A 26,781-nucleotide genomic window follows, 5' to 3' on the forward strand; every position below is an offset into this window, starting at 1 on the left:
TTTCAACCCCCCCCCCCCCCCCGTTTCTAGTTGTATCGTTTATTTGGAAAATACAACAAACATGCAAAATGACTAGTAAAGAGTACTTAAATAATGCCTTATTCTTTCCGAAGCAGGAAAGTTCAGTGGAGTGATGACAATTCATGCTTGCTGTGGTTCAGCCTCTCTGCTGTAAATTAAACTAGTATGATGAGACATGCAGAAGACTTCTTCAGGACTGTAACAGGAGCCAGTTATTCTAGGAAAAACAAGGAGCCTTATTTTCTATTTATCTCTTCCTCAGGTAGTTCTTTATACCACTGCAAAGGGAGCACTTCATTTTGGTAGCATTTCACATTCACTTTGCACAAGTGCAAATGACTGAATGTGACTCAGACCAACAGAAGCTCCAAAACAGCAGCTGAGGCTCAGACTTGCTCTGATACAAGAACTTGTTGCTTGGTGAAACAGGTGCAGCAAATTTGACATGAATTAAGGAATTATGGTCCAGATCCATACAGAGTATTTAAACGTTTAGCTCCCCACTGATTGCAACAAGAGATAGGAGCCAAAATACCTTTGTGACTCTGACCCTGTATTTTTGCATAGTGCTGTATAATATTAAGCTTGGTAAACTTTAAAACCCCGTCTGCGCTTATAAAGGCCAAGATGAAAATACTTCAAGGCATAAAAACCAAGTGATGTCAAGGAGAGATTTGCCCCCATAGTGTTATTACACAGTTCAATCTTCATTGTGCCTTCTTTTGAGGAATCTGCTTCACTGTTCTCAGAGGCAGGAGAGCAGTGGAAATGGGTAATTGGTTTGCTCCTTTATACTTATGTCTGGTACCCTGGTTCAGTGAAGAAACAGACCCCTCCCTTGTGTCCTCTGTGTGTCCAAGCTAAGCAGTTAAGCAGCTTGGAGGAGTCCTCACGACATGCCCCAGCAGCATGCTCAGGCTCTGTCTTGAGAGAGCCCCTTAGAGCAATGCTGGAACATTGATGCTGGGCCCCTCTCAGCTGTCTGCGCTGTTGAATTGCTAGTCTTCTGTGTGCACTTAGTGAGAGTGGGCGGCCGGACTTGTTTCTTGGCCGTGTTCCTAGGCTCATCGAGGAGGCAGTGTAGACATGGCCTTTTGAAATTCGTGAGGTTATCCTCCAATTATGTTTTTTGATTTCATTCTCTCTTGTATCACAGAATAAACAACAATTACTCACAGCTTTGTCCTTTCCCTCTGTCATATTTATACAATTCAACTGCTTTGTTTTGGAGTTGCTTAACTGTGAAAGGAATATAGTTCAGTTTTTATTTTTAAAATAAATCATGCACCGTCTTTTCAGCTTACTCAGCATCCAGTGTAAAGGTAAGGCCATTTCCACTAGCAAAATCTTAAATTGCTTTGGTGGTAGAGATGGGTTTCTTGTTCAGCCAGTGATTTTTTTTTTTTTTTTTTTTTTTTTCTTCCCCCTCCCCACCTCACCTCTTCCCATGAAAACACTTTAAATTTGACCTCTATCTCGGTGATATTTAGCTTAGAGCATCCATCTTAGTGCTAGAGAGAATACAGCTTTTTCTGACCACTTTACAATAAATCCTTGAAGTTTAATTGGATAGCTCTGAGGTGCAGAACATTTTTGTAAGAGAAATGTTTCCTGTGAGTTGGATCTACCTGTCTGACTCTTTCCACTGACTTGTTCCTGATGCACTGTATTAAGATGAGACACAACCTTTGATAGCTCCTTCTTTCCAGTACATTGCTAATAGAAGCAATGTCATGTTTTTCAGCTGTTCAATAATGTTTGATAGATGCTGGATAAAGTAATGAGTTTTAGTCATAAAAAGTTGCAGGTAAATTATTAGATTTTTTTTTAATATTGACTGCTTTATGTTGCACTTCTGTTTTACAGATATGTAGCACAAAAATATGAGACAGCATCTTTTTAAAAAAATGCATATTCAGTTATGTGTAGTTAATGAAATGTTATCACTTTTCAGAGTTTTTGAGCCAGAAACTTGACCTGTATATTTAGCTTTGCCTAAAGAAAGGCATTCCCTTTCGTTTCACTTTTCATACAGAGGTGTGCACTAGAGTGCAAGTTAAGTAGCTGTCAAAGATGGTACAAATGCGTATACATCGCTAAACCAATTACTGTCTTATTTGTAGCGCGAATTGTTTACATGGAATGGAATTGTATTTCAGGTGTAGACCCATCCCTGCAAGCAGAGAACAGAATCCCAGGCTCTTCACAAGCCACAGCAGCTGTACCTAAACAGCAAAAATCACGTTCTACCAACTCAAGGGATGAGCGCTTTCGATCTGGTAAGAAAAATCAGTGCAGCTGAAATAAAATGGATGCCTACATAGTAGCATTAAACCACTAAAGAAGTGCAGACCTCAGACTTGAGGAACAAAGTGATGAGCTTTTTGTTTTTGAAAGAGAGAAGATCAGCTAACCACCCCCAAAGCAGCTTTTTGTATGCACACATAGGCAGTGTTTGCTCAGATCCCAGATGGAGAAAATCATGAACACACATTTTTGAGTTTTTCCTTTATTACAGACTTACGCCACGCATAACAATTTCCATTTGTATGACAGTCATGCTTCCTGCCATTGGAGCACCCTCTGTTAATATTTAGACCACTGAGAATTTTTTCACATGAGGAATACAGAATGATCATATTTACTAAAGTTCTCCTTTCATACATTTCCTGACTCGGAGCAATTATACACAAGCAAGGGAAACGTCACAATGGATATTCTACATTAACATTCAAACAGGTTTCAATGTGATAAACCTGTTTGGAAATTTTTGTGAAAATACCCATATCCTTGTCGCATCCTGTTCCTATTGTTACTGCTCAGGTGGCTAAAATACATTGTATTTTTTTGTGAAATTTCTTTTCACAATAGTGAGAAAGGCAGGTGCTTTTGAAAGTCTTTCTTTCATAACTATCTACAGGCTTCTGATTGAAGGGTTTTTTTTCTTTGCCATCAAGGATAACTATATGTTTTGGGACTGGAGAACAAAGGAATCATCCAGAGGAAGTCCCAAATGCCCCACATATAACTAATAACATTTACTAATCCTTGAGTCACCTGTTACTTTTAAATGGTTGGTGCCAGTAAGTTAAAGCATCATATTTGCACAATTGGCATTATATGGGGGAAAAACATAACCCTGCTCCTAAAATCAAGGTAGTATATCTCCCTGAGTTCTTTACAAATAATTGAAAGAATGGTTTGGATAGACTATATAAGGAAATATAGAAGAAAATAAGTGTAATGAATTCTGCAGGAATGAACTTCTCAAGTTTGAGGGTTTAGCATATCGCAGAAAATGAATGAGGTGAGATGCTTAACTTTAATGTATAATTTAATCACTTGCTTTAAATTTATCTCTTTTTGTATTTCAAATCTGTCTGCAATGTAATATTACAGTCAGTAACTAAAATATTAATATAGACTGTAGAGGAACCTTGTCATTGATCAGTATCTGAGAGAAACAGAGCAGTAGGTATCATACTTAGTTATAGCTGTAACTATAAGAAGGCCTGGGCAGAACCCAGAAGATCTTCAATACTTTCATATCTTGTGAAAGAATTTAGCACAGAAGCATTTTTTCTCCCTGTGAATGGGTGGTTGTGGATGGTCTGGGGAGCAGCTTCTACTAGAACATTCATGCATTGGTAGGGGAGTGCTACTTCTGAAGGGCCATACTACTTACAAACACCATTGATTCCTTTTATTTATTCTTTGAATTTCGATTTGTATGTTTAGAGGCTTGTTCACAATACAATTTGTCATTTCTTTTAATTTGTTTCCATTTAAAATAATGCTGATTATTTGCTTCTACTATTAGCATTATCATCCCATCTTATTTGTTTGGTTACAACACTATAGTACTGATCTCTCTAATATCTCTTCCTACCAAAGCCTTTCTATGCCTAATCATTTTACTGTCCCATTCTGAATCTTTTCTACATCTGCTTTATTTTTTGTGAGATGAGCAAGATGGCAGTGTTCTAGATGAATGGATCTTTTTCGAGTGGTTATAGTTTAGTTTAACCTGTATGTGAGTTAAAATTATTCTTTTTTATGCTCATCTTGAATTCAGTTATACGTAACTCTGGTACTATAGTTGTTTATTTCACCAGGAGCAAAAATCAGATGTTGAGGAAGAAAAAGCAAATGGAGATTTCTACCATTTGTAGAGTAGCAAGCAAGAGAGAGAATGCTCCTGCTCCCTTTTTGTAGCCAATGGGGTATGGTGGGGCAGGTCCCTCTGCCTGCCTCACAACTCTTTATTTCCCTTCCCTCTGCACTCATGATCCCTGCCCCCAGCCTGGCACTGGGAGTTGGGCTCACCTAGCCAGATGACCCTAAATCTGCCTTCTCAACCAAAGGGGGGCTGGTGCCATGAAAATGGCAGCTCCTGCCATGATTGGGCCATGACATTCGCAAGCTGGGTGTGAGGCTTGCACCCCTCTTGCCGCTCAGTTCGACACGGTGTTCCACGGGGCTCCACCTCCCCTACCCCCCGTCCACATGCCAGCCATTGGATGATGCGTTACAGATGTTTTCTGGCCTCGTATGACGGCCTCAGACCGGTTCCGGGGTTCCGGTCACTCTCCCTCCCTTCTGGAGGGAGCTTTCCTTCTCTCTCTCTCTCTCTCTCTCTCTCTCTCTCTCTTTTTATAGAAAATATTCCTCCGGGTCAGGAGGAGCTGCAGGGTTATCCCCCTTATTCCAGCTCCCTCCCAGATTCTCAGCTGTTTCCTCTCCCTTACCACAAGCCAGGAGCTCCCTTGCCCCCTGACAGCAAGCTCCTTCAGGTGTGTGCAAGAGTGCCTCCGCCTGCTCTTCTTGTCTGCCTCCTGCTCTGCCTCCCGCAGGAGGCTTAGAGCCCTTCCCTGGGCTGCCTGCTAGAGCCTCGCAGGCTAGGTTGCTTCCTCCCCGTGCCAGAGCTCGCCTCACGAGCTGCCAGCGCGTGCTCACTCTCTCTGGCTCCCCTCCTGTCCCTGCTCTGACGAGGTTTTTAAATCTTCCCGCAGCGGCCAATACGGCCACTGGGATTGGCTCAGCTGTTCCCCTTGCCGGGAACAGCTGATGCCACAGCCGGCGTAATGCCAGTTCACGCGACTGCGGCTGCAAACGTGGCTCCTGCTCCTGCTGCTCTCCAGGAGGTACGTATGCCCCTCTGGGGGCTTGCTCCCAGGGTCTGGGGTCCGCGGGCTCTCTTCTCTCCCCCTTGAGAGCCTGTGGGGGCACCTCGCCGCCACACTGAGCCTGCAATTTAAACCAGGCCATAGGCATAGGTATGGGAGGTAGGAAAGCGGGGAAAGGTAAAAAGGCAGATATGGAAAGTGCTGCTCAAGGATGAAACTACATAATTGATGCTTTTAAAACAGTAAATTAAGTTGATTGACACTGTTGCAATTCAGTATAACATGCACTGAATTGTATACATACTTTTTTTTTTTTTTTTTTTTTTTTAAGTGGAACAGATAATCTAGGGCACTGGTTTTCAACCTGTGAGGATCCACAGACTGTCTAAGGGGTCCACAAAAGATTATTATGATCAATCAAAAGTATGTAAATACCCATGCTTACAATTCAGAGGAGCCTGCATCTACATTTGAAATTTCTGGAGGGGTCCTCACTTCCATTCAAAAAATTTTAGGGGTCTGCAGATGAAAAAAGGTTGAACTCATTCAGTGTTGAAATTAATGATTTATTCCTATTTTTTATTTTATAAAGTGTTATAGAACTTGTTGAAGCTAAATGAATCAACTAAAAATATAAAGTAGTATCAATACATTGTGGGGGGAATACAAAACTAAGCAATATCTGTTCTTCCTTAACCTTCTCAATAGATGACTCTTTTTTTTTGGTAGCAAAAATTATTTTAGAAGTCTGACAGTGATTTGCTGAATGACTATACTAGACAATTTCCTTTTTGCCCGAGTACTTTAAATGAGAAACTTGAGTTAAGTAGTTTCTTGACTATTTAGATCTTAAGAGCAGAACATACTCACTGTCATAAAGCATTCTGTTTCTTCAAAATTTTAGTACTCCTTTTACTTTTTGTTTGTCAGAAGTGGACTTGGTTTATCTTCTGTAGTATAGCAAAATTCTTGTGGAATCATGTATGTTTGAATTAATGCACATGCCATTAAGACTTCCACATTCCCCAGCGGGAGCACATCCTACCCACTGGGAAATATTGTTACACGTTGGGCTATAATTCACTGTGCTGCTTATTAGTGCATTAATCTTTGATTCTGGTTGGATTTGTTTGGAAAGATACAGTTTTTATTCTTCTTGGAAATTCCTCTTGAATGCTTTTAAAAAAAATTACAACAATTTAAAATATATTTATCCAAAATAAATGCAACTAAAATGTTGTTGCCTGTGTTGTTTGCAAATGTATTTCTGTATGAAAAAGGTGCTGCTAGGGAAGCATATTCTATAGAATTTTAATCTTTGATTTTGTATATACATTTATTTTTTGTTGCTACAAAAATAACTTTCCAAACTCTGAACTGAATAAAGTAGTCTTCCTGAGCAACTGAACAGCAGAATGAAATTAAAAAGACTGCTAGGTATCACTGATGAGTAGTTTTTCTGAGCTGTAGTGAAATTTCTATGTCATTTTTATGATGCTTCTGTTTGGTGTTGGTCCTCACTGATGCCTGGAGATGTGTACTGCAAATGGGCACAGAAGAGGACCAACGGTTGGAGGAGGGATGTAGATTAGAATAGCAGAGAATCTCCCAAAGTGTTGGTGGAATCAACCTCCTGGTTTTATTGCCTTTGGCTGAAACTACAATGCATGTGCTCCTTTCTGGGACCTGACTTAAGCAAGATTTTACCTCCTACACCTATGAACAGCCTATACCAGGGGGCTTTCCCGGGGCCAGTCTGTCATTGGCCCGCCCATCTGTTTCTGGGCCAACCACCTGCCTCCTCTTCTGCCACGCCTTGTTGTTTCTTAATTGGTTCCAATAAGGTGGGAGGCTGCCCATTCTTGCCCTGATGCCAGAGGCGCTATCTGTAACTCCATTTCTTTCCTACACTGCAACCCAAGCCTTGCAGATGGCATCCAGGTGACAATGCTCCTGGCCTACAGCCAGAACAAGCTTGGCTCTTGCTGTTCAGGCCTCAGACAAACACACATTCATACTACCCTCTCGCGCTCCACCCGTCTCATAGGGTCTCTTTCACTCATCAAGAACTTGTACCACCTTTCTCCCTCTCGGAGAAAGCCCCTTCGGCCATAGGCTTTACCTAGCGTACACCTTGGGTGGCAAACATAGAGTCTTTTGGGCCTCTCCTGCGACCCTCACCAGGATAGTGGCCAGCCAGTTACCCGACCGGGGCCAAGCTTGCCCTGGCCCCTCCTGGGGCAACTCTGTTAACACTCACATACACATCCTGGGCTCCTAGCCCTCTGGTTTCCCCATCATTGGGGCTCCACATCTCCGCCCCCCGGTGAGGGCTCAGGTGGCCATAGCCATGCCAGCCCCCCTTGTACCCACAGCATTTTGGGGGCGAGGGGCTAAGGTGCCCTGACCTGCCTTTCACCGGGGTGGTAACTGGCCTGTTATTTCCTGGGGGCTGCCGCGCCACTAGGAACCCCACCAGGCCACCCACTCCTGGCAGGGTGCAGTTTTAAGTCACGCTCAGGACCAGGAGCCTCCAAACCATCCTTTTAAGCTCCTGTCCTTACCTTCAGGATATTTCGTACAGCCTTTCAGCCGAGCAATGGTTCTGCCTGCCTGCCAGCAGCGAATTACTCTGTTTATATAGGCGGCCAGAGTTCTAAAATGGCTACTGTAATCAAGCACCTACCGGCTGTTTGGCTCAGTCCTTAAAGTGGCAGGCACCAACAGGGCCCTGCCACAGCCATTGGTTCTGTCACTATAGCTTGTTGAATCAAGTGAAGTTATCTGTAGAGGAGTTGGAGAAAATTCGAGAGCATTTAAAGGATAGGCTCAAATGTGATGATCATGAAGAGAAATGTTGTCGGACTTTACAGGGTTTTTTAGAAATAGATATGTAATATAATATGTCCTCAAGAAATTCAGATTGTTCTTAGGCATGCTATAAAATTGTATGTTTGGCATCATGCAGAAAAAAATGTAAGTGTAGGAATATAATTTTTACTATATAGTATAGATATCTTAATTGAAAGAACTTTTTTTATGGCTGCATTTTGTTCAACCATGTGTACTGAAGGAAGACAGAGTCTGGAAGAGACCCTGTCATCTGCCAAGTTCTGCCATGATTAAATGGGTAGATATCATGTAATATTATGTTAAACCATTTCTCATCAGATTCCTAGCAGAAATACTGCATTTCTGGATTTAAGGATAATAAGCCTATAATTTTAGCAAATATTCTAATCTTCAAAAGTCCTGAATTTGAGTATAGGTCCTCCAGTTATTAAATATTTATTCGTTGTACTGGCATCTTCTGCAGCACAAAGAGTATTATATATGGAGACATTCAAAAAACTAGAACTCTTGGTTCCAAAATGATTCCTTTTATTAGACCAACTGGAAAATGGCAAGAAAATTGTCTTTTTCTGCAAGCTTTTGGGATCAAAGTCCCTTCATAAGGCTCTGGGAAAAGTGTAGATGGTACAAGATGGTAAAAAAGTCCCTATAGGTAGGAAATAAATGTCATTTTTGCCAAGAGTTCTAGTTTTTTTAATGCCTTTTTGTCTCAGACCAACACGGCTACCAAGTACACCCCTGAAACATGGAAGATGCCGAATTTTAGCCAATTTTGGATTTTAAACTTAATTGCAGAACAACAAGCAAGTTTTTTTTGCCTCCCTGCCTCCCATCTGACACCTCCAGGGAAGGAATTCTACCTGATCAACACGTCAAAGAACTACACAACACAGCTCACAAAGACACTGTCGTGGACCCAGAGGGACAGACTTCCATCTTCAGCTCCCTCTGTGCAAAAATGAAGTTTATTTCCTACCTATGGGGACTTTTTACCATCTTGTACCATCTACACTTTCCCCAGAGCCTGATGAAGGGACTTTGATCCCAAAAACTTGCAGAAAAGTACATTTTTCTTGCCATTTTCCAGTTGGCTTAATAAAAGATCATTTTGGAACCAAGAGTTCTAGTTTTTTTAATATCTTTTCTTCTCAGACCAACACGGCTAACAAGTACACCCTTGTGTATGGAGAAGCACATAGCTTATTTCCTGAATAAATTGAGCAGTATTTTATACTAAGAATTGTCTAGTCACGTAGCAAAATTGTATGTCTTTCCAGAAAAATATACACAGGTCATTGAGCTCATTCTGCCAAATCTTTCAGCAAATGTAGTAGTGTTAGTTGTCAATAAATACATTTTCCTAGGGTAGCAGATTTTCAGTTTGTTTATAGTTTAAAAAAAAAATGAATAAAATCCATTAAAATAAAAATCGATACACCTTAGTCAGCATATGGGTTGTTGATGTGTTTGTTTGAAAATAATTTTTTACTACTGTTAATATTATTAACTCTGCATGACTGTGGAAGATAGGTTGTGGATTTATGCATCTCACACCTAACTGTCTGTCATGTTCTATTCATAGCCAGCAATACTACAGGTGGCAGATAACAGCTGGGTTTTTCAGATCCTACCTTTGACAAATCCTATTTGACAGTGCTTTTTAGGTTTTAAAAAATGTGTTGTTAGCCTATAAACTGAGCAAATTTGTTATGAAATCATTTAAGCAATAAGAAATAGAAAAGCCAGAGAGTAAATGCGGAACCTTTGAGCATTTTTACATGTGCTGTGGAATGCAACACGGGCGCTTTAATTAATGAGCCGTGCTACTTAAAAGTGCTGGCTCGTCATGTGCATCAGTGTTGCTGCATGTCCCCTCACTGAAATAATGGTGGTGGGACACTTTGAACTAAAGCTCATTGAAGGTGTTTTATTTCAAAGTGCCCCCCCTCCCCACCCACCCCACTTTTTCAGTGCAGAGACATGTAGTGGCACTCGTACGCATGACATGGAAGGCTGCCAAAGCGCGGCAATTTCCATACTCCAGGAGACTCTATTTCCAGTGCATCGGATCAAGCTCTGCACATGTGTATAGGAGCACTCTACGTGCTGTTCTTAGTGATGCTTTGTAACAGCACTTAAAACAAAATTGATTCAAGCATTGCAGGTGAATGTACATTAAAACATGTTCTTAGTACTCTTGCTAAGTTTCTCAATCAAAGGAACAAAGATTTGTGCTTGTAGTAACTCTAGCTTCATTGATTCTGAAATATTTGCTGTTTAAGTGATTGATGATTAAATGCAAGTATTACTTCTGATAAATTAAAAACAATGTAGTTACCGTTGTTTGGCTTTAGACCTTTGTCTTTTCAACTGTCCCATCAGAACTGAGAAAATGCTGCTGCTGTTGAGACTGGAAACATACTGTATCAGACTGAATAACTAACTTGTGGTGAGACAAATGGATGTTTAGAAAAGAGCTCCTGTGTGTACATTGTGAAATTAAAGCATTAGTATTACAAATCATTTATGACACAACACTTCTAATGAAGATTGAATCTATGCTGGCCATAACTGCTTTGTTTTGGGTTTTTTTGACCTGTAAACTGAGCAAGTTTTATATGGAATTATTAAGCAATAATTAGTTGCAAACAGCCAGAGAATGCATGGAACCTTTTGAAGGAAAATTTACTTTTTCTTCGTTTTTTTACTAATCCTTTTTTTTTTGTTTTTGTTTCTGTATAGATGTTCATACTGAAGCTGTACAAGCAGCACTGGCTAAATACAAAGAGAGGAAAATGCCCATGCCTTCCAAAAGACGTTCTGTTCTTGTACACTCATCAGTAGAGACATACACGCCTCCAGGTACCTAATAAGTCAACATACGTAAATATTGTCAGGTAGACTTTACATTATTAATGTAATGAATGAATGCTGCTGTTTGTCCTACAAGTTGGGTGTTGCAGAAAGTTTTATGCATGCAATGTGAATCTTGATTCCAGTTCTAAAATTTAGGGTGGATTTGATCCCTGGCAGTACTACTTTCCACAAGATTTTGAGTCCTCCTTCTTAGCTGCACTATTGCTAAGACAGACATTAAAAACTTCAGTACTTTGTGGTAAATAATTGTCCTTCATAGGCCCAGAAGACTGCCTGTGTCATTTGTAAAGCTTTATTCTGAATGATGTGTTCTTGGCAAAAATATGCCAGAGCTTTGTAGATTCTTTATTAAACATTTCCTTTTCTTCAGGGAACTGTGGAAAATGCTTTAAAAATTGAAGTTTAAAAAAAATCCTCTTTGCTATGCTGCAGGGTAGCCTCCTATTTAGTTTAAAACATCTATGGTTCATGCCTAGAGCTCATCACATGCCATTCATTTTTGAGGCAGTCTAATCTAGTATATAATTTAACGGAAAAATGCTACTAATTTTAAAGAAAGAAAATATTACTTTAGCCTTCTTGCAATGAGTCCTCCAAGACAAAGAGAAACATTTTTCTTATGAAGATGCTATGTTACTTAAGTTACATAACTTTGACTGTCGTGTATACAAATTATATGACCCATCAGGTCTAAAGTTAGGGAGGAGTAGCTTGTTCTTGGCATGATTTTGTTTTGTATGTTGCCCAGCATTAGTGTCACAGTGACCTCTAGTGCCATCACCTATCTGCTCCATTTCTTACAACCATCAATGGCTGAGCAGGCTTGGCCTGTTGTACTGCTATCTCCTTTTTTGCTGGGCTCCATTATTCTTTTCCTTCTACAGTATTTCCTTATAAAGGAAGTACAACTTTTCCTTTAATGCTTACATATTCTTTGTATAACGATCCTTTGCCTACCGTTCCTAACAAAAACATATTTGTAGCAATCTGAGTTTGTTCTCTTTTTTTTCCTTTTATTTTTCTTTCAGATGTAAAGAAGCAGCTAATCAACTTTTAAAAAAAAGTCCCATGTGGTGGTGGGTGATGTCTACCATATTAAAAAATTTTGGTAATAATCTCAGGAAAACATAACCAAAGCCATGTTTACTTTAGGGAAGGGATTGTGGTTGCTGAGGGTTGGGTATGGTCTGTGTTGAATGCACCTCTCCTGTTATCCCACAATATATTTTTTAAACGGGTTAGACTTTGGGTTGGCCTTGATTGCTTTAAAGATGCAAGCCTTAAGTGAAAGAGTGCCCAAGTGCATACAAAGACAGTAGAGGTATTTCATTCATCATTTCATGGGAGAGGCTCTGAAATTTATGTTTTAGAACCCTTGAACCATCCTCAAGCCTTTGCAAGTATTTGGAACCTTGGTAATGTAAGTAGCTCGTGCCAGAATAGAGATGGGCATGGCTGTGAACACTGAGCTTCCATTGAGCAGTGTGGCAGAGGCTTATTGAGAATTGAAGCTAGTTTCTCTTTGTTTATAACAGTGGTTCTCAAACATTTTAAACACAAGGCACCTCTCCATAACTTTTGTGAATGGAGCAGCACCCCGTTTCAAAAACTAACTAATTTATTACAGCATTTGCCTCCTTGCAGAAGGGCTGGGCAGTGGGTACAGGGCAGCAGGGTAGGGAGGAACCTGAGCCTGCTATTATATCCTCATACCTGGTTATCCCTTCACACCTCTCAGCATCTTTCAAAAGATCTCACAGCACTCTGGTTGAGAACCACTGGTTTATAAGGTCAGCCATCCAGTCCCCATCTCCCTTAGGGCTGACAAGGGGAATTATTAATAAAGATGCCAGGCTGCACTTTTAAGTGTGGATTTAGGATTGTTCATGGCATGGCGCGCTCCTTTCTTCAGCAGTAATCAGAATTTAGAACCCTACTTCCAGGAAGCATAAATCTCAGTTTTGAAAAAAATTGGGACAAATAGGAAGTCTTTTTTTAGCTGCATGAGAGGTTCTCTCTGGTTGGGTATTCCTCCCCACCACCATATGGTCACATCAGATGCATTGACTCATCCTTAGTACTTTGTATGTGTACCGTACCAGGAAGCTAAAGCCTCCCAACATCTATGTAGTGAAAGGAAAGTTCAATGGGATCTCTAGGAACAGTTAGTGCTGCAACTAGGGGAAGCTGATGGTTTGTGTGACTTAGGATTGGTATTATATAGGAGGACAAAATAACCAGCCAAATTCCATGTCATTAAGAAATCAGGCCAACCATTTGAAAACCCTTGTGACCGTGTTGATGCTGTTGCTGCATGTATTCACAAAATACTTAATGATGTTTCTACAAATGATATAAGAGTGTTTTTTTCCTTGATGAGCAAATTATGCAAGCAAAGAAGAATATAGTTTTGGATGGAAGACAAAAATAAATTCCACTTTCTGGAATCACTAGAGTTTCATGGATAGATAGCCAGAGGCTGAGCTTGTTTGTCAGAGACAGTGGAGTGCATACAAGCCTTGATAGATATGGCTCCTCCAAAAGGCTTTACTTCTGGACAAGATGCAACATTTGGAATCTCGCCAACTAAATTTGTCAGTAGAAGCTTCCATAAAGAACTGTGCTGAAAAATGTTGAGCATCCTGGCCACGGTGTTACAGAACACACTCCCTGAACAGAGAAACCTCATGAAGTAGCTTTAAGCACACTAAGGTGTTTGACCTCTCCAAGAACAAATTTTATGTCAAACATTGCAGATTGCTATGTGGTTCATCACAGAGTCCTGACCCAGTCATGCCACCAAATTGATATGAACAAACATGGAAGAATTGACCCATTCCTTTCTTCTTTCTTGCAGACCAAGAAATCATCCACAGGTTGGACTATGTTAAGCATAGTTTAAACTGAGACTGTAGATTCTTTTTCCATTACCTGGATTGGTTTTTATAGTCCCTATGTCCCTTAATAGGTGAACTGCTTTGTTTTTTCTCTTCTATCCACCTTGCCACTCTCAGCAGTGCTCCTTTCTTTTTCCTCCCCTCTTCCCTACCTTTTCTATTCTGATCACTGTTTTCTGTTAGAAGCTCAGCTTTCTGCGCTCCCCTCTTAGTACCTGATGAAGTAAGCTGCTACTCAAGAAAGTTTAAGTATCTCTGATTTAGTTGGTCTGTAAGGTGCAGACCTACTCTGCCATTTTCCTTCTCTGTTAGGTTTAGGATTTGACAGTTTCTGTGAAGACATTGCCAAATGCGCCTAATATGATTGCACAGTCTAAATGGATCATTAATATACCTTTCTAAATGCATCTTAGATCTGGTGGTGGTGTAGTAAAAAAAAAAAAAAAAAAAAAAAAAAAAAAAAAAAAAAAAGGATAATTTTATTGCCACTTCTGTAAATAAAAATTTACTAGTGTTTTGTATCCATGTCACCAGAAAGACTTTTTAAAGCAATGTCTTTCCCATCAGTTTGAAAGTGGAATTGTATGTATGTGTGTCATCTGACAAAACTCAGAAAAATGTGTGTATTTGGTCTAGTAACACCTGTTGTTCAATGCAGGTAAATACTGTGGTAGTTAATCCTGCTGCACACCTAATCACATGAAATCATGACTTTTCCCTGCATTTAATGATGTGTGCCATCTTCCAATCAATACAGTTCCTAAAGTGTTAAAGCTGAAGTTTTGTTTTATCGGGTTGTCCCAACTTTTTGGGAGGGCATGCCAGTTTCAGCAGAAAAAGTTTGTAGATACAGTCCTACATGGATAATTTTTCAGACCCTGCATGAATACTGCTGTTCTTTACTGTTGGGTTGTAGGCTACTTCCCAAATAGCACATTTATGCGCTTTTTGGCTTTCTGCAATAATCTACGATAAAGCATTTTGTCTCCATTTCTAGTTATATGGAGCATTTGGGACTTGGTGGTTTTGAACAGTTCCATTATAAATCTTTCCATTGTCTGAAATTAATGTTGCTCCAAGTTGAAGTCGTCTTCTTAATAGTTGTAAACTGAAATTTCTCATATAAGAAGTCAGTTTCTCAGCTCAGCATGAGGAAATTTAAGAAATTAATTACATAAATTTAAGGTCAAGGGCAAAATTTTTCTAATTATGGTGCTAAACCTTCCTTTACTCAGTCGATCATCCTCTTAGCATTTTTAACATGCTTCTATTCATCTTGCTGAGTCTTTTCTCCTCAAATTTGGTGTGAACTACAAATTTAAATAGTGTTGGATGCATCTTTGATCCAGTGTAAAGTAACTACGTAGTTTTCTTTGCACAGTTTATCGAGACTCAAAATTTAGCTAATTGTCACAATTATTTACTGTTGTAATTGTTCCTATTCTGCACTTCATAATAATTTTTATATCATATCTGGAATACCTATGTAACCTAGTGCTTTAAGGGGCGGAGTTGTTTGTCTGTTATATTTTCCTCCTGTAGGTATCACATTTATCTGTATTTTTTTTTACTTTTGTTCTAAAACAAATATTAAATTTTTCATTTGTTTTAACCAAAATGCTTTTAGCTTTTTATTTTGACTTGTGTTACTTCTACTTTTGATTTTCTTACTTCATTATTCTATGTTTGCTGTTTTTATAGAGCAGCTTTCTTGGAATTTTACTCCCAAATATGGGGTATTTTCAGAGTAGGAGTCTTTAATGAGAAATCTACTTATCTGAAACCTTCCTTCTCAGAAGGCATATAGCTGTAATAGACCCTACCTAAATCCCTTTGTAGTTGGGGGAGAACTATTTTATTTCATGAAATTCAATTTTCACCTAGGGACAGACATTCAGAAAGCCAGAGACTGATTTGATTCAATCTTTGTAAGTTAGTCTAACCTGCCAAAGTTGAACCAATTTGCAACTGTACAGACATTCCCTCTGGACTCAGGAAATGCCAGCATGTGCCTGCCATTGCTCAGGCCAGGTGCCAGGGGGCGCTACAGTGTGCTCTCAGCTGCAGGGAAGCTGTGCTGGGGGGCGTGTGGCCAGCCTGGACAGTAGCCTGGAATGAACTGACCGAAGAGGGATTTAATTCTCCACTCCCTATCCCACGAGCATGGACCTGAGCTGAGTCTGCCAGGCACTCCTTCCTTGCTGCTGAAATGATGGGACCAGGTATGGCTAGACACTGGCCGGCATGGCCTCTGAGGCAGAGGAGACAGGGAGGGGGATTATTCCCCTTCCCTCCAGCATCTGACAGAGGGGCAGAAGGGGACTTATTCCGCTGCTTGCCCCAACCAGGGAGCGAGTGGTAGTCAGGGTGGGCAGACCTGGCTGTGGTCCCATGGGGGTAGAGGGGGAAATATAACTCCACTCCCTGCCCCCTCTGCCTCAGGGGCCATAATGGCTGGCTTCTGGCTGCATCCATCCCCACTGCTGCAGCAGCAAGGGGGGAGTGCCCAGCAGACCTGGCTCGGGTCCCTGCCAATGGAACAGGGAGGACGGAATTAAACCTCTCTCTGGCCAGTTCAGCCAAGGCTACTGCTGGGGCTGGGGCTGGCTCTGCCCCCATCACTGGAGCAGCCAGCACGGAGAAGTGCAGGTCTGTACTGGTGGGACAAGGGAGGGATGGAATAAACCCTTTTGCCTAAAAGTAATTAAATTTGTAGATATTAATAATTTACTCTGGCCCCACTACAGAGGTGGCTGTAATGGCCCCCACTAGAGTTGGCAGCCAAGAGCTTTAAGCTATGGGGGTTGACCAGAAGTATTCTGCACAAGGCATGGACCCAAGAATGGTGATCTATCACAGCTGTATCCCTGCAAAGGGTAATTATTACAGATAAAGGGATATATTTTGAATAAAAATATCCTTACTAGGCATAAATGTGTAACTTGAGCAGAAATGGTTAGGTTGTTAAGATCTGCAAGTTTAGCTTTGACGAGGCCACAGTTGAATGCATTTGGGGATATTCTTTACCAGAAAAGTAATCTCCAGTTTTCATATATTTTTATGCTGTGCAAGCACTGTCATTCTGAAATTACTAAAAATGTTTGTTCTCTAGGATTTTCAAAAATAAAATGTATTGTTGCCAAATATAAACTGGGATTGTTTATGTAATTTCATGCTAAAACTGTCTTAATAGTGCATTGAAGTTGAACAATTAAAGTGTTTTAAGATTGAGAAATGCCAAAGTTAAGATTACTGTAGGAGTTTCTCAGAAAAGACCCACATTACTAACCTGCAGGCTCTCTAGGGCACATTAGGAAATCCAACAGGCAGAACTCTTGCAGTGCTTGTGACACTTGGTCAAGAAGGAGCCTGGCAGTCCTACAACATTTAGTCAAGACTGAGGGAAGGGACCTGCTAATCATCTGTAGTCCTTGGTAACTTTTGTCTTCCAAGGCTGGAACCTTTCTTTAGCCCTTTCACACTGTAAAAATTTGGCAGGGGCCCTTTTTTAGGTCCCATTTGCTTTAGAGTCAGTAGTTCCCTTTACTTTATCCCCAGTTCTGCCTGTAAATGAATTTAGATTACTGACCAGGTGGCCATGAAGCTTAAACCATAGAATTATGTGCCATTTTAGTTTTCATTTTATGATTTAATTCCCTATTTTTCACTAAAGTCAAACAAGCCTTACTACTCTGACCTTAAAAAACATCTTCTGGATAGAATACAAGTTTGGAAAATTTTAGTCCAAAAACTGAGGTTTTGAAAAAGTTTTAAATGACTCCAAGCAAACAGTGAGAATGGAAGTTTTGTTTTTTTTATCAGACCTTGACAGCAGTAAATTCTGTTTGCCCCTATTATAATCGTAGACTTGAATAAGCTTTTTCATATAATCCCGAATGCATTTCACTATGTGATTAAGAAATATACCTTTTTGATTGTGTTTTAAATAATTTTAGCTATAGTGAGACTTAAGAAATGTAATACACTTAGTTCACTGAAATTTGTTACTTTTCAGTTAATTAGCTGGTCTGTGGCTGTGCTTTATTCAGTAATTGTTTTTATGAATCTGTTTAGAGATATCAAATAGTTGAGTGGTTCAAATGGAAAATGCTGAATCTGATTCTTTACCAAGGGGTTGAGTTGCACTCATGCAGTTGAAAAGTAGATAGTGTTTACTCTGTTTGTCAGGTGTGTGGTTTTTATTCTACATGATTACTTTGTATTTCAAATGCTGAAAGAGAAGTGGCTTTATTTAAGCAGGTTTTATTTGTCATTCCAAAAAAAGCAATTAAATGAAGTATGTTGCTTCAAGGGTGTTAGACATTGTTTTTCAGTGATCCTGTATAGAAGTTATGCACTAACACGAAAAGCTGGCAACAGAACAGAATTTACACGTGTGAATGTGCCATATGCCTTAATACATGCATCTCATGTTTAGCACATGAGAAAAGCCAAATGAAGAACATGGAAAGACTTCATGTTCCCGTTTATTGGGTCATTCCTACATTACATGCCTGTCATCATTATTTTAATCACAGACACATCGTCTGCATCAGAAGATGAGGGCTCGTTACGTCGGCAAGGGCGGATCACCTCCACTCCGTTCCAGAGCCATTCCAACGTAGAGCCCTGGCTTAACCGGGTTATCCAGGGCTCCTCCACCTCATCCTCTGCATCCTCCACCTCATCCCATCCAGGAGGGAAACCTGCTGCTGCTTCCAATACTGCTACTGCCACCGCTGCTGCCACTGTGCTTGCAGATCTTATGGCACACGCTCAGCTAGGTTAGTAACAGAACTGCCTGTGTGTGGTTAAAAAGAGTAAATTGTTAGAAAAACGGAAAAAAAGATCAAGTTTGTATAAGTGCAAGTCAGGTATCTCTTGTGAGTGCTTTGCTTTAGTAAGCAGTATTCACAAATAGTGTTAAAATGTACAAACCACAGACTGGTTTTGTGGGGGATTTGTTTGTTTTTTTTAAAATTTTAAATAGAAACAGTTGCACTCTAATTTTAAATAAGCATTCTCTTATAAAAAATTAGGTTCTTGGTAAATCAAGCCAAGGTTACATTTCTGAGAGAGAACAAACAATTTCAAAATGTAATATCAAATGTTTGGTGCATGTCTTCTGATCACCACTCATTTAGCCCAAGTAACTTTAGGTTCTGTTATTCAAAGGTGATTCAGCTGGATAGCTTAGGAGACCAAAAGGTTTGCTGGAATGCAGTGGAGGGTTTATATATAGATTTGGTGCTGGCATAGATTTGTAAATATAGATTATGAAAATATAGTATGTACACAACCATGGGTTTACATTATGAGCAGAAAGTTTTACGCATCTGTTTTTGCACGATACTTGTTAGAACTGAAGTGAAAAATGTAGCAGTATTTGTGGGAGAATATGTATGTGTATCCTGTGTTCAAATAATAGATCTGCCTCATCTTCAAGCTTAGAAGGTAGAACTCAGGTTAAAATGGATATGGTCAATCCAAAATACAGAATTTAACACCTTGGAGTTTGGGAGTTCAGAGGTAGAGAGAGGAAAGTCTGATCCTCTGTTCTGCAAAATTATCCCCTTTTACCTCTCCTGGAGAATGTTGAAGGTTTTTGGTGGGATCTTCTGTGTAACAGTGTGCGCAGAAATATGATAATATTAAAAGATTGGGGGGGCATGTGGAACAATAACTTTTCAGTACATGTTCCAGATCTCTTCGAAGTTTAAAAATAATAATTTAAATTTTATTTTGTGTAGCCCATAGTTAATGACTTGAAGTTCTTGCCTCATTCTTACATGAGCAAGATTCTCACTGGAGATCCTTAATCAGCTAGCTTTTCTCCAAAGAAGACCTTGGGATTTGGCTCTCTCCTTCCTGTTTAGGCTTTTGTTTATACAGAGCTCTTAGCATCTGTGCATTATACTGACAGATTCTCTTCAAAGACTTCAGTTTAGTGTTCCTGCTAAAATCAAGGATTATTAGAATTGAAATCCCTCAGTTGTCTTAAAAACTGAGGTTACAGACATTTCTTCAGTACTGATTAGCCACTTCAGTTAAAAGACTATTTGGAACAAATATATAGTTACTAGGGCTGTGCGAAACAGGCCCTATTCGATTCAGATTCGGCCCGAATCGGGGACAGCAATTCGATCTGTTGATTCGGATCACTGTCCTTGATTCGATTTGGCCAAATTCGAATCTGAAGATTCGATGCTTATTCAGTCAATCAGCGATTTGGACACAGGCACAGCTTTAAAAGTTTTTTTTCTACATACCTTGAGGTATCAGGCGCAGCTCGTGATCACTGCGGTGCTGGGGCAGATGGAACGTCCCACAGTAGTGCGGGGGGCTCTCCAGCGTGCTCGGCAGTGAACCTGGAAGCGGAGTGGAAGTATTTCTGGTCCACTGCTGGGGAGTGCACTGGGGCCCTCCCCTCCCCCATGCCCCTCTGGCTCAGCGATCAGCCATGAGGGGACCACAGGTGCCCCCACAGACCCAGGAGGCACCAGTTGCCGAGCCAGGGCCCAGGTTCCCCTGCAGACCCAGGAGGCACCAGTTGTCGAGCGGGTGGGGGGGGGCGCTCCCCAGTGGACCCAGGAAGCACTTCTGGTCCACTACCGGGTCTGCTGCCGAGCACGCTGGGGAGCCCCAGTGCTTCTATGGGATACTGCATCTGCCCCAGCGCCGCAGCGTTCAGAGCCCCTGCTACCTAGAGTTATGTAGGAAAAAACATTTAAAGCTGTATCTACGTCCGAATCAATTAGGAGAGATTAAAGGGTCCTTTGATTCGATTCGGATTAGGAGATTCAGCCACCGAATCGGTTCGAATCTCTGCCAAATCAAATCAGGGACCAAAGCTTCGCGCAGCCCTAATAGTTGCCAATTTTACACTTCAGCTATTTTTGCAACCATCCTCAGATTTCACAGATTTTGATAAATATATTGGCTGTCTGCTTGATGTAGCCTCTAAACCATGGATGTCAAACATATGGCCCCTCAGAGTGCTCTGCCTGACCTACCAGGCTACTGAAAGCAGGGGATGAGGCTAAGAGCAAAGCTAGCTGCAAAATTCGGGGCCCCTGGGCACTGATGGACATGGCCCTCAGCAACAGGAGGGAGAGTGAGGATTAATACAGCCCAAGTTGCCTTACAATTGCTTAAGCTATTGCCACTGCCCCTGCTGTGGCAAGTGGCCTCTTGGCCCACAGGCTTGTCCTGCTTCCTCTGCTGCCTGTCCTGCCACCACCACCTGCCCTGGGTTGGATCCAGCCCTCAGAGCCCTTTGCTTAGGATCTGGCTCAGGGCATGAAGTGAGTTTAAGACCCTTGCTGTAAACAGGGGTTTTTTTTGTTTTGTTTTGTTTTCAGGATCTGTATGGAAAAACCAGGTATAGTAATTAACTTATGAAACCTAAAATCTAGACAGTCTGCCAAATCTGGTTTCCTGTAGTAAGATTGCCAGTGAATCTCATGTGCAGAAACTGTCCCCGTCTTGTCTGCTTCAAGCAGAGGGCAGCCATTCATCTTGAGAAGTGTTAGTTCCCAGCTCCTCACTTTGTCACCTCCCTGCCAGCATTCAGTTATCTGCTGCCTCATGCTGAGATGGAGGCATCCACTTTGATCTTCTGCAGCCTCAGTCTTCAGAATGAAGGATTAAAAATGAAGGCAGCTGCCATTAAATTAAAACTCTGACTGGGCCCCAGCTGATCATTTCAGCCTTCTAGTGTGGGCCTTTTGACTATGCAGGACTAGACCTTGGACCTTCCATGGGCAGCTGCTGGCAGAAACAGCATTGGGTAGTCCTGTTCAAAGTAAGAATTAAAGACATGTGCCTTTTTTCCAGAAGCTGAAGAAAGTGGGAAAAATGGCTGCAAGTCTGGTATTGTAACTGTCTGGTATATTGATAAACTACTGTAGCAATGGCAGTGCCAGTGGTTCACCAGCACTGTGCACCCCTGCACTATTCTGGGTGCCAATTTGAGAGGCCAATAAAAAGCAGCTGCTGCTAGCACCTAGTCCTATACAATCACAATTGTGATTGAGGCAGCAACTGGAAGTTGCCATACCTCTGTGCACCAGGGGGTTATCTAACCACATCCCTACTCTCCTGTTGATAAATACCAGTACAGTTAAGCAAGGGATTTTCATCCCTACTGTGGTAGAGAAACTAAATCTGCTTGGTCAGTCTTAGGCAATGGACTGTGTCCTCCACAGTACAGGTAGCCAAAAAAAGGAAAAAAAAATCCCAGTGATCCTTGCTGACTTGGTCGGAGAGGGAAAAAAAAATCCTTCCTTTACCTAGATTTGACAATCTCTAGGGCAACAAACTATATTGTCCTAGAACAGAAGTGCTCAACCCCTAGCCCACAGGCCAGATGTGGCCTGCAGTACTGTTATCCAGCCTGTGGGCCTCCCCACAGGTCTGGAAATTTGGCAGTTCAGGAACCCCTGCTGCCAAGTTTCCAGACCCATGAGGAGCTCCAGGCCCTGGATTCTGGATGGGGAACCCAATCCTAGCACAAAGGGCTGGGCCAGGGGAGTGCCAGGCTCCAGGGCCTAACCCCAGCCTGAGGGGGATGAAAGAGGGTGGCACCAGGTCCCAGGGCACAATCCCATAGTACAGGAGATGGGAGGGGGCAGCACCAGGCACCCAGGCCCTGATCCTGTTGGGAAGGGGTGGTGCCAAGCCCCCAAGGATCAACCCCAGCATGTGGGGCATGGGAAAGGGTAGTGCCAGGCCCTGGGGGCCAATCCTGAAGTGCAGGAAAGGAAGAGAGTGATGCCAGGACCCAGGGCTCGATCCGCCTTGTAGACTGGCCCCATACCACTTATCTGACCCATGAGGCCAAAAGGTTGAGCACCACTGTCCTAGAAGAAAAAGGTTAAGGTACATTGCAAAGTCAGTTAGAACTGTGTTGGTTAGTTTAGAAACTTTTTTGTTTAAAAATCTTTATCAGTAGGAGCAAAGGGAAATTAGAAAATTAAATTTCTGTTTGTATAAGTATTTCTGTAATTGCAGTGAAGCTCTTCTTTCAGGATTAGGTGTTTAAAGGATCAACAGAATGCCAAAGTTCTTACAAGGTTATCTTCAAATACTGGTTTATTCTGTTCGTTGATCTAGTGGAATAGCGCCCATCCTGCTTCTTGTACGTTTTTGTCAGAAGTTTGCAATCATCTGTGATACTGAGAACCATTGATAAAATAATTTTTAAATATTAAAAAATAATAGAATCATAAGGTGGGAAGGTAACTGCAAAGGTCTTTTAGTCCAGGGGTTTTCAACTGGGGGTACTTTGGAAGGCCCCAGGGGGTGTATGGCAGTGGCGCAGAGAAGCCGGTGGCACTTCCAGTTTCACAGCTGCGTCGCCGGGGGACTCCCCGCTTCTTGACCAGCCGCAGGGGGTACCCCAACCGAAAAAGGTTGAAAACCCCTGTTTTAGTCCAACCCACTTCACAAATACAGGATGTGCTATTCCTAAGTCATCCTACATGGATACTTATCCAGCCTCTTCTTGAAAACCTCCAAAAAAAAAAAAAAAATATCACAAGTTCCCTGGGCAGCTTGTTTCATTGTCACACTCTTCTTATGTTTAGGGTTTTTTTTTCCCTTAGATTACACTAAATCTGCTTCGGGTTCTGCCTTCTGTGATAAGGAAGAACACTTTCTTCCTCCTCTTTATGGCAACCCTTCAAATATTTGAAAGGCTGCTTATCATGTTTCTTTCCCTGTCCCCCCTCCTCGTGCACATATGCATATGCACAGTTCCTTTTTCTCCAAACTAAACAAGCCTATTTCTCTCAGACTTTCTTCATGAGGCTTGCATTCCATGTCCTTTTCCGTCTTCACTGGCCTCTGGATCCTTTACAGTTTCTCTGCATAATTCTTTAAATGCAGAGCCCAGAACTATGCCCTGTATTTCAGCTGATGCCTAATCTGTACCAAGTGGAGTGGTACTTTTACCTCCAGTACCTTACACTTGCATGCAATATTTCTCTTAATGCAACCCAGCATTATGCTTTCTGTTTTATTTTTTTGCAACCGCGTCACATTGGTGATTCTTGTTGAATCTCTGATCGACCAAAACCCCCAGATCCTAGTGCCTAGACAGTTCTCACATACTATATTAGTGTCTTTGCTTTTCCTTCCATAAGTGTACCACTTTATGTTCTCTTTGTTCAATGTCATTCAGTTCTTGAGTTCCCAGTTCTCTAATTTACCAAGATTCATATGAATACTAATCATCTTCTCCTAAGTGTTTTCAACCCTTCCCGAGTTTGTGTCAGCCCCTTCCAGTCTTATGTCAATTTCCCTTTCTTAGATATGAAGCAGGACCGTAGTGTGTAGAGTTTTAAACTGTGACCCTCTTTCCTTACAGTTGCTGCACCTTTCTAAAGCTGAAATGCTCTCTGATACAGAGTTCAAATTGTTTGGACTGGAGAGGGTACCTGAGAACGAAGTATATCAGGGTGCAGATTGTGTCAGGGTACCTGGTGGATTCATTTTTATTAACTTGCCTTATTTTTCTTATTCAATGGGTTTTTTTCTTTTTAGTTTTAGTCAGTTTGAGGCCATATAGGACATTTCTACACCTGGTTCGGGGGTGGGAGGGGCGGCACTTTAATTAGAGAGGCTCTGAGAGCTGCTCTAATTAAAGTGCCACAGCGTCTTGTGTATCAGCGTCCCCACGGTTCCAAATGATGGCAGGGGCGCTTGAACTGAAGCTCATTTGATGACCTTTAGTTCAAGCACCCCCACCACCGTTTTGTAGCATGGGGACACTGATGCATGAGACATGGGAGGCTGCTAGAGCACAATAATTACTATGCTCCAGCAGACTCTATTAATACAGCAGACTTGATGTAATTACAGTGCATCAGAGCATCCTCTGAGATTGTGTACAGGCACCCACAGTGACTAGGTATCTGTAGGCAAAACAACAAAATTGGATACAGCCAAATTTTTTGGTCTAAATTGGTCTCCAGTCTAGGTTCCCAGTTTGAGTCCTCCATGATCTGGTTTCCCATGTACTTCAAAATGCCTCTCCTTGGAGAGAAATCACCTTCTGTCTGGTTCCCAATTCTCTGTCTTGGTCCTGCATTTTCTTCTGTGCATCTCCACTCTGATGCCTGATCCCTTCTCTTGAGTGGCCTGGGACCCTTCAATGATTCAGTGTTTTAGTACCATTCAGTGTCCTCTGCTATCTGTGGTACAGGTAAATTATTACAGTTCCCAGTTCTCCATGCCTCAGAGGGATAGCTGAAACAGCTTGGTGAATGGAAATCTTGAATCTGAGACAAAGTATCTGAAAATTGAACTCGCTCTGACATTTACTTGTAGGTGTCAGAAGAACCTTGCCTTTTTTGGGCCAGTAACTGTTGGATTCTGCTCTTGAATGTGTACCAACTGAAGCTGAATGTAGATAGCAGGGGAAAGGTTTGCTGAGGGCCCATAACCATTCTTTCCATCTCATTCTTTTCTTTTCCCAGGTGTTTTTCCCAAACAACAATAGGTGAAGGTAGTCTCACAAACTGTCACAGGTCCCTGCTACTATGGATCAGCATCCTTGTATATTGAATGCCAGTGTTTCACTTTGTGTTTTTTAAATGGGTGCTTCATTAATCAAATCGTACATATTCTGAGTATGCCTTGATATTGCCTCACATGGCTTGCTTGCTGTGACTGTTTCTAAATGCACCATTTTGTACACAAGTGAAGGCATCCCAGACTTTTTTCTAGTGTTTATTTCCCAAGTTTAAAAATCTATCTCCAGCCAAAGATAAGTAATTTTTGGCTGTAGCTGCATTATGAAATTTAGGAAGTAACTCTGCTCTCTGTTCTGTTCCTGAATATGTGGCAAGCATTTGTTATTTCCATAACTTAATTTCAAGTATTTGTATCAAATGCACCTTCTAAGTCAGCTTTCCCCAGCAGAGAGAAAATTGCAAAAGATAACAACCTGTGTGTATGTCTGTATGGCTGTTCTGCTGTCTGCACGACCCCATGTGCATCTGGCATCAGTGACTCTGAGGAATTCTTTGTCTGTTTTTTTCATAGTAAAAAGAATTCTTGAGCCACAATTATGTTTTAGATCTGTGCCAGTTTAGTATGTACTATAGGCATGCTTGTATAAAGGAACAGAGACTATGCTATTCTTGTGGCATTCTACTGGCAAAGTCATATAGCCAATGTAATTTTTGAATTATGATTATTGGTGATGCATTCAGGAAATACAATCCTGTGCAGCTTATATCACTCAAAAGCCTTGACACCAAACTTAACAGAAATGTCAGCTTGTAGTATGAGGCTCATGTGAATTTGATTTCATTTTTACCATCTTATAGTTAAGTTGATGCTAATAATAAGTCAGATTCTAGTGCTTTATTAAACTTAAGAATGTTTTCAGCTTTTAATAAAGAAACCAAAAATAAGCACAGAGGACCTACTCATGGCATTTCATTTTATGCTGAATGCTAAATATTCCATCATAAAACCTCTTAAATGGTTGCACGAGTCAGGTTTCATATTCAGTAATTACTTATTGTCCCTGTTACTAATTCTAATTTATGCTAAATATTACTTTGTCATGTTTGGGTTTTGCCCACGAGACATTTGTGGCCTGATTTCAGTGCACAGTGGATATACTTATATAATAAAAGCTACCAAGCTGAGCTATTTTACTTCACTGCTGTCAATGATACCTCTCACCGAGCACGTCTACATGAGACACTAAATGCTCAGTAGAGTAATTCTGCTGTGCATTAGTGCATCCTGGTGAAGCCAAGCTATTGCACTAATGAGTAGTAGAATTGGTCTACTTCACCTTAGCATCACTTAAAGGCGTGTGCTGGCTTTACTGTGCAGCAGCGCCAGTTACTGTGCATTTAGTTAGTACCTTTTATTACAGGTACTAAACTTAATGCACATTAACCGCAGCCCATTAATGGACTCGTAGACGTGCCCAACTTCTGTAATAATACAGCAGCATAATCTTGCCTTTCCTAGGAAGATTTTTT

General features: G+C 41.2%; 1 protein-coding gene across 4 annotated transcripts in view; it reads left to right on the forward strand.

Annotated features, from left to right (window-relative positions):
- The window catches only part of DIP2A (disco interacting protein 2 homolog A), a 129,764-nt gene that overhangs the window by 48,192 nt on the left and 54,791 nt on the right, over positions 1 to 26,781 (forward strand). Inside the window, exons 1-4 of one of the 4 annotated variants that reach the window (XM_025202225.1) lie at positions 2,208 to 2,300; positions 5,034 to 5,165; positions 10,743 to 10,862; positions 18,313 to 18,558. In XM_025202225.1, coding sequence (XP_025058010.1) covers positions 10,796 to 10,862; positions 18,313 to 18,558 — 313 coding nt within the window. In that variant the 5' untranslated portion in view covers positions 2,208 to 2,300; positions 5,034 to 5,165; positions 10,743 to 10,795. Of the gene's footprint in view, positions 1 to 2,180; positions 2,301 to 5,033; positions 5,166 to 10,416; positions 10,450 to 10,742; positions 10,863 to 18,312; positions 18,559 to 26,781 lie in introns of those variants that run through there. The other 3 variants (XM_025202229.1, XM_025202228.1, XM_025202226.1) reach the window with 3 other exon arrangements.

The sequence above is a fragment of the Alligator sinensis genome, unplaced genomic scaffold (genome assembly GCF_000455745.1).
Source record: "Alligator sinensis unplaced genomic scaffold, ASM45574v1 scaffold566_1, whole genome shotgun sequence".
Lineage (NCBI taxonomy): Eukaryota > Metazoa > Chordata > Crocodylia > Alligatoridae > Alligator > Alligator sinensis.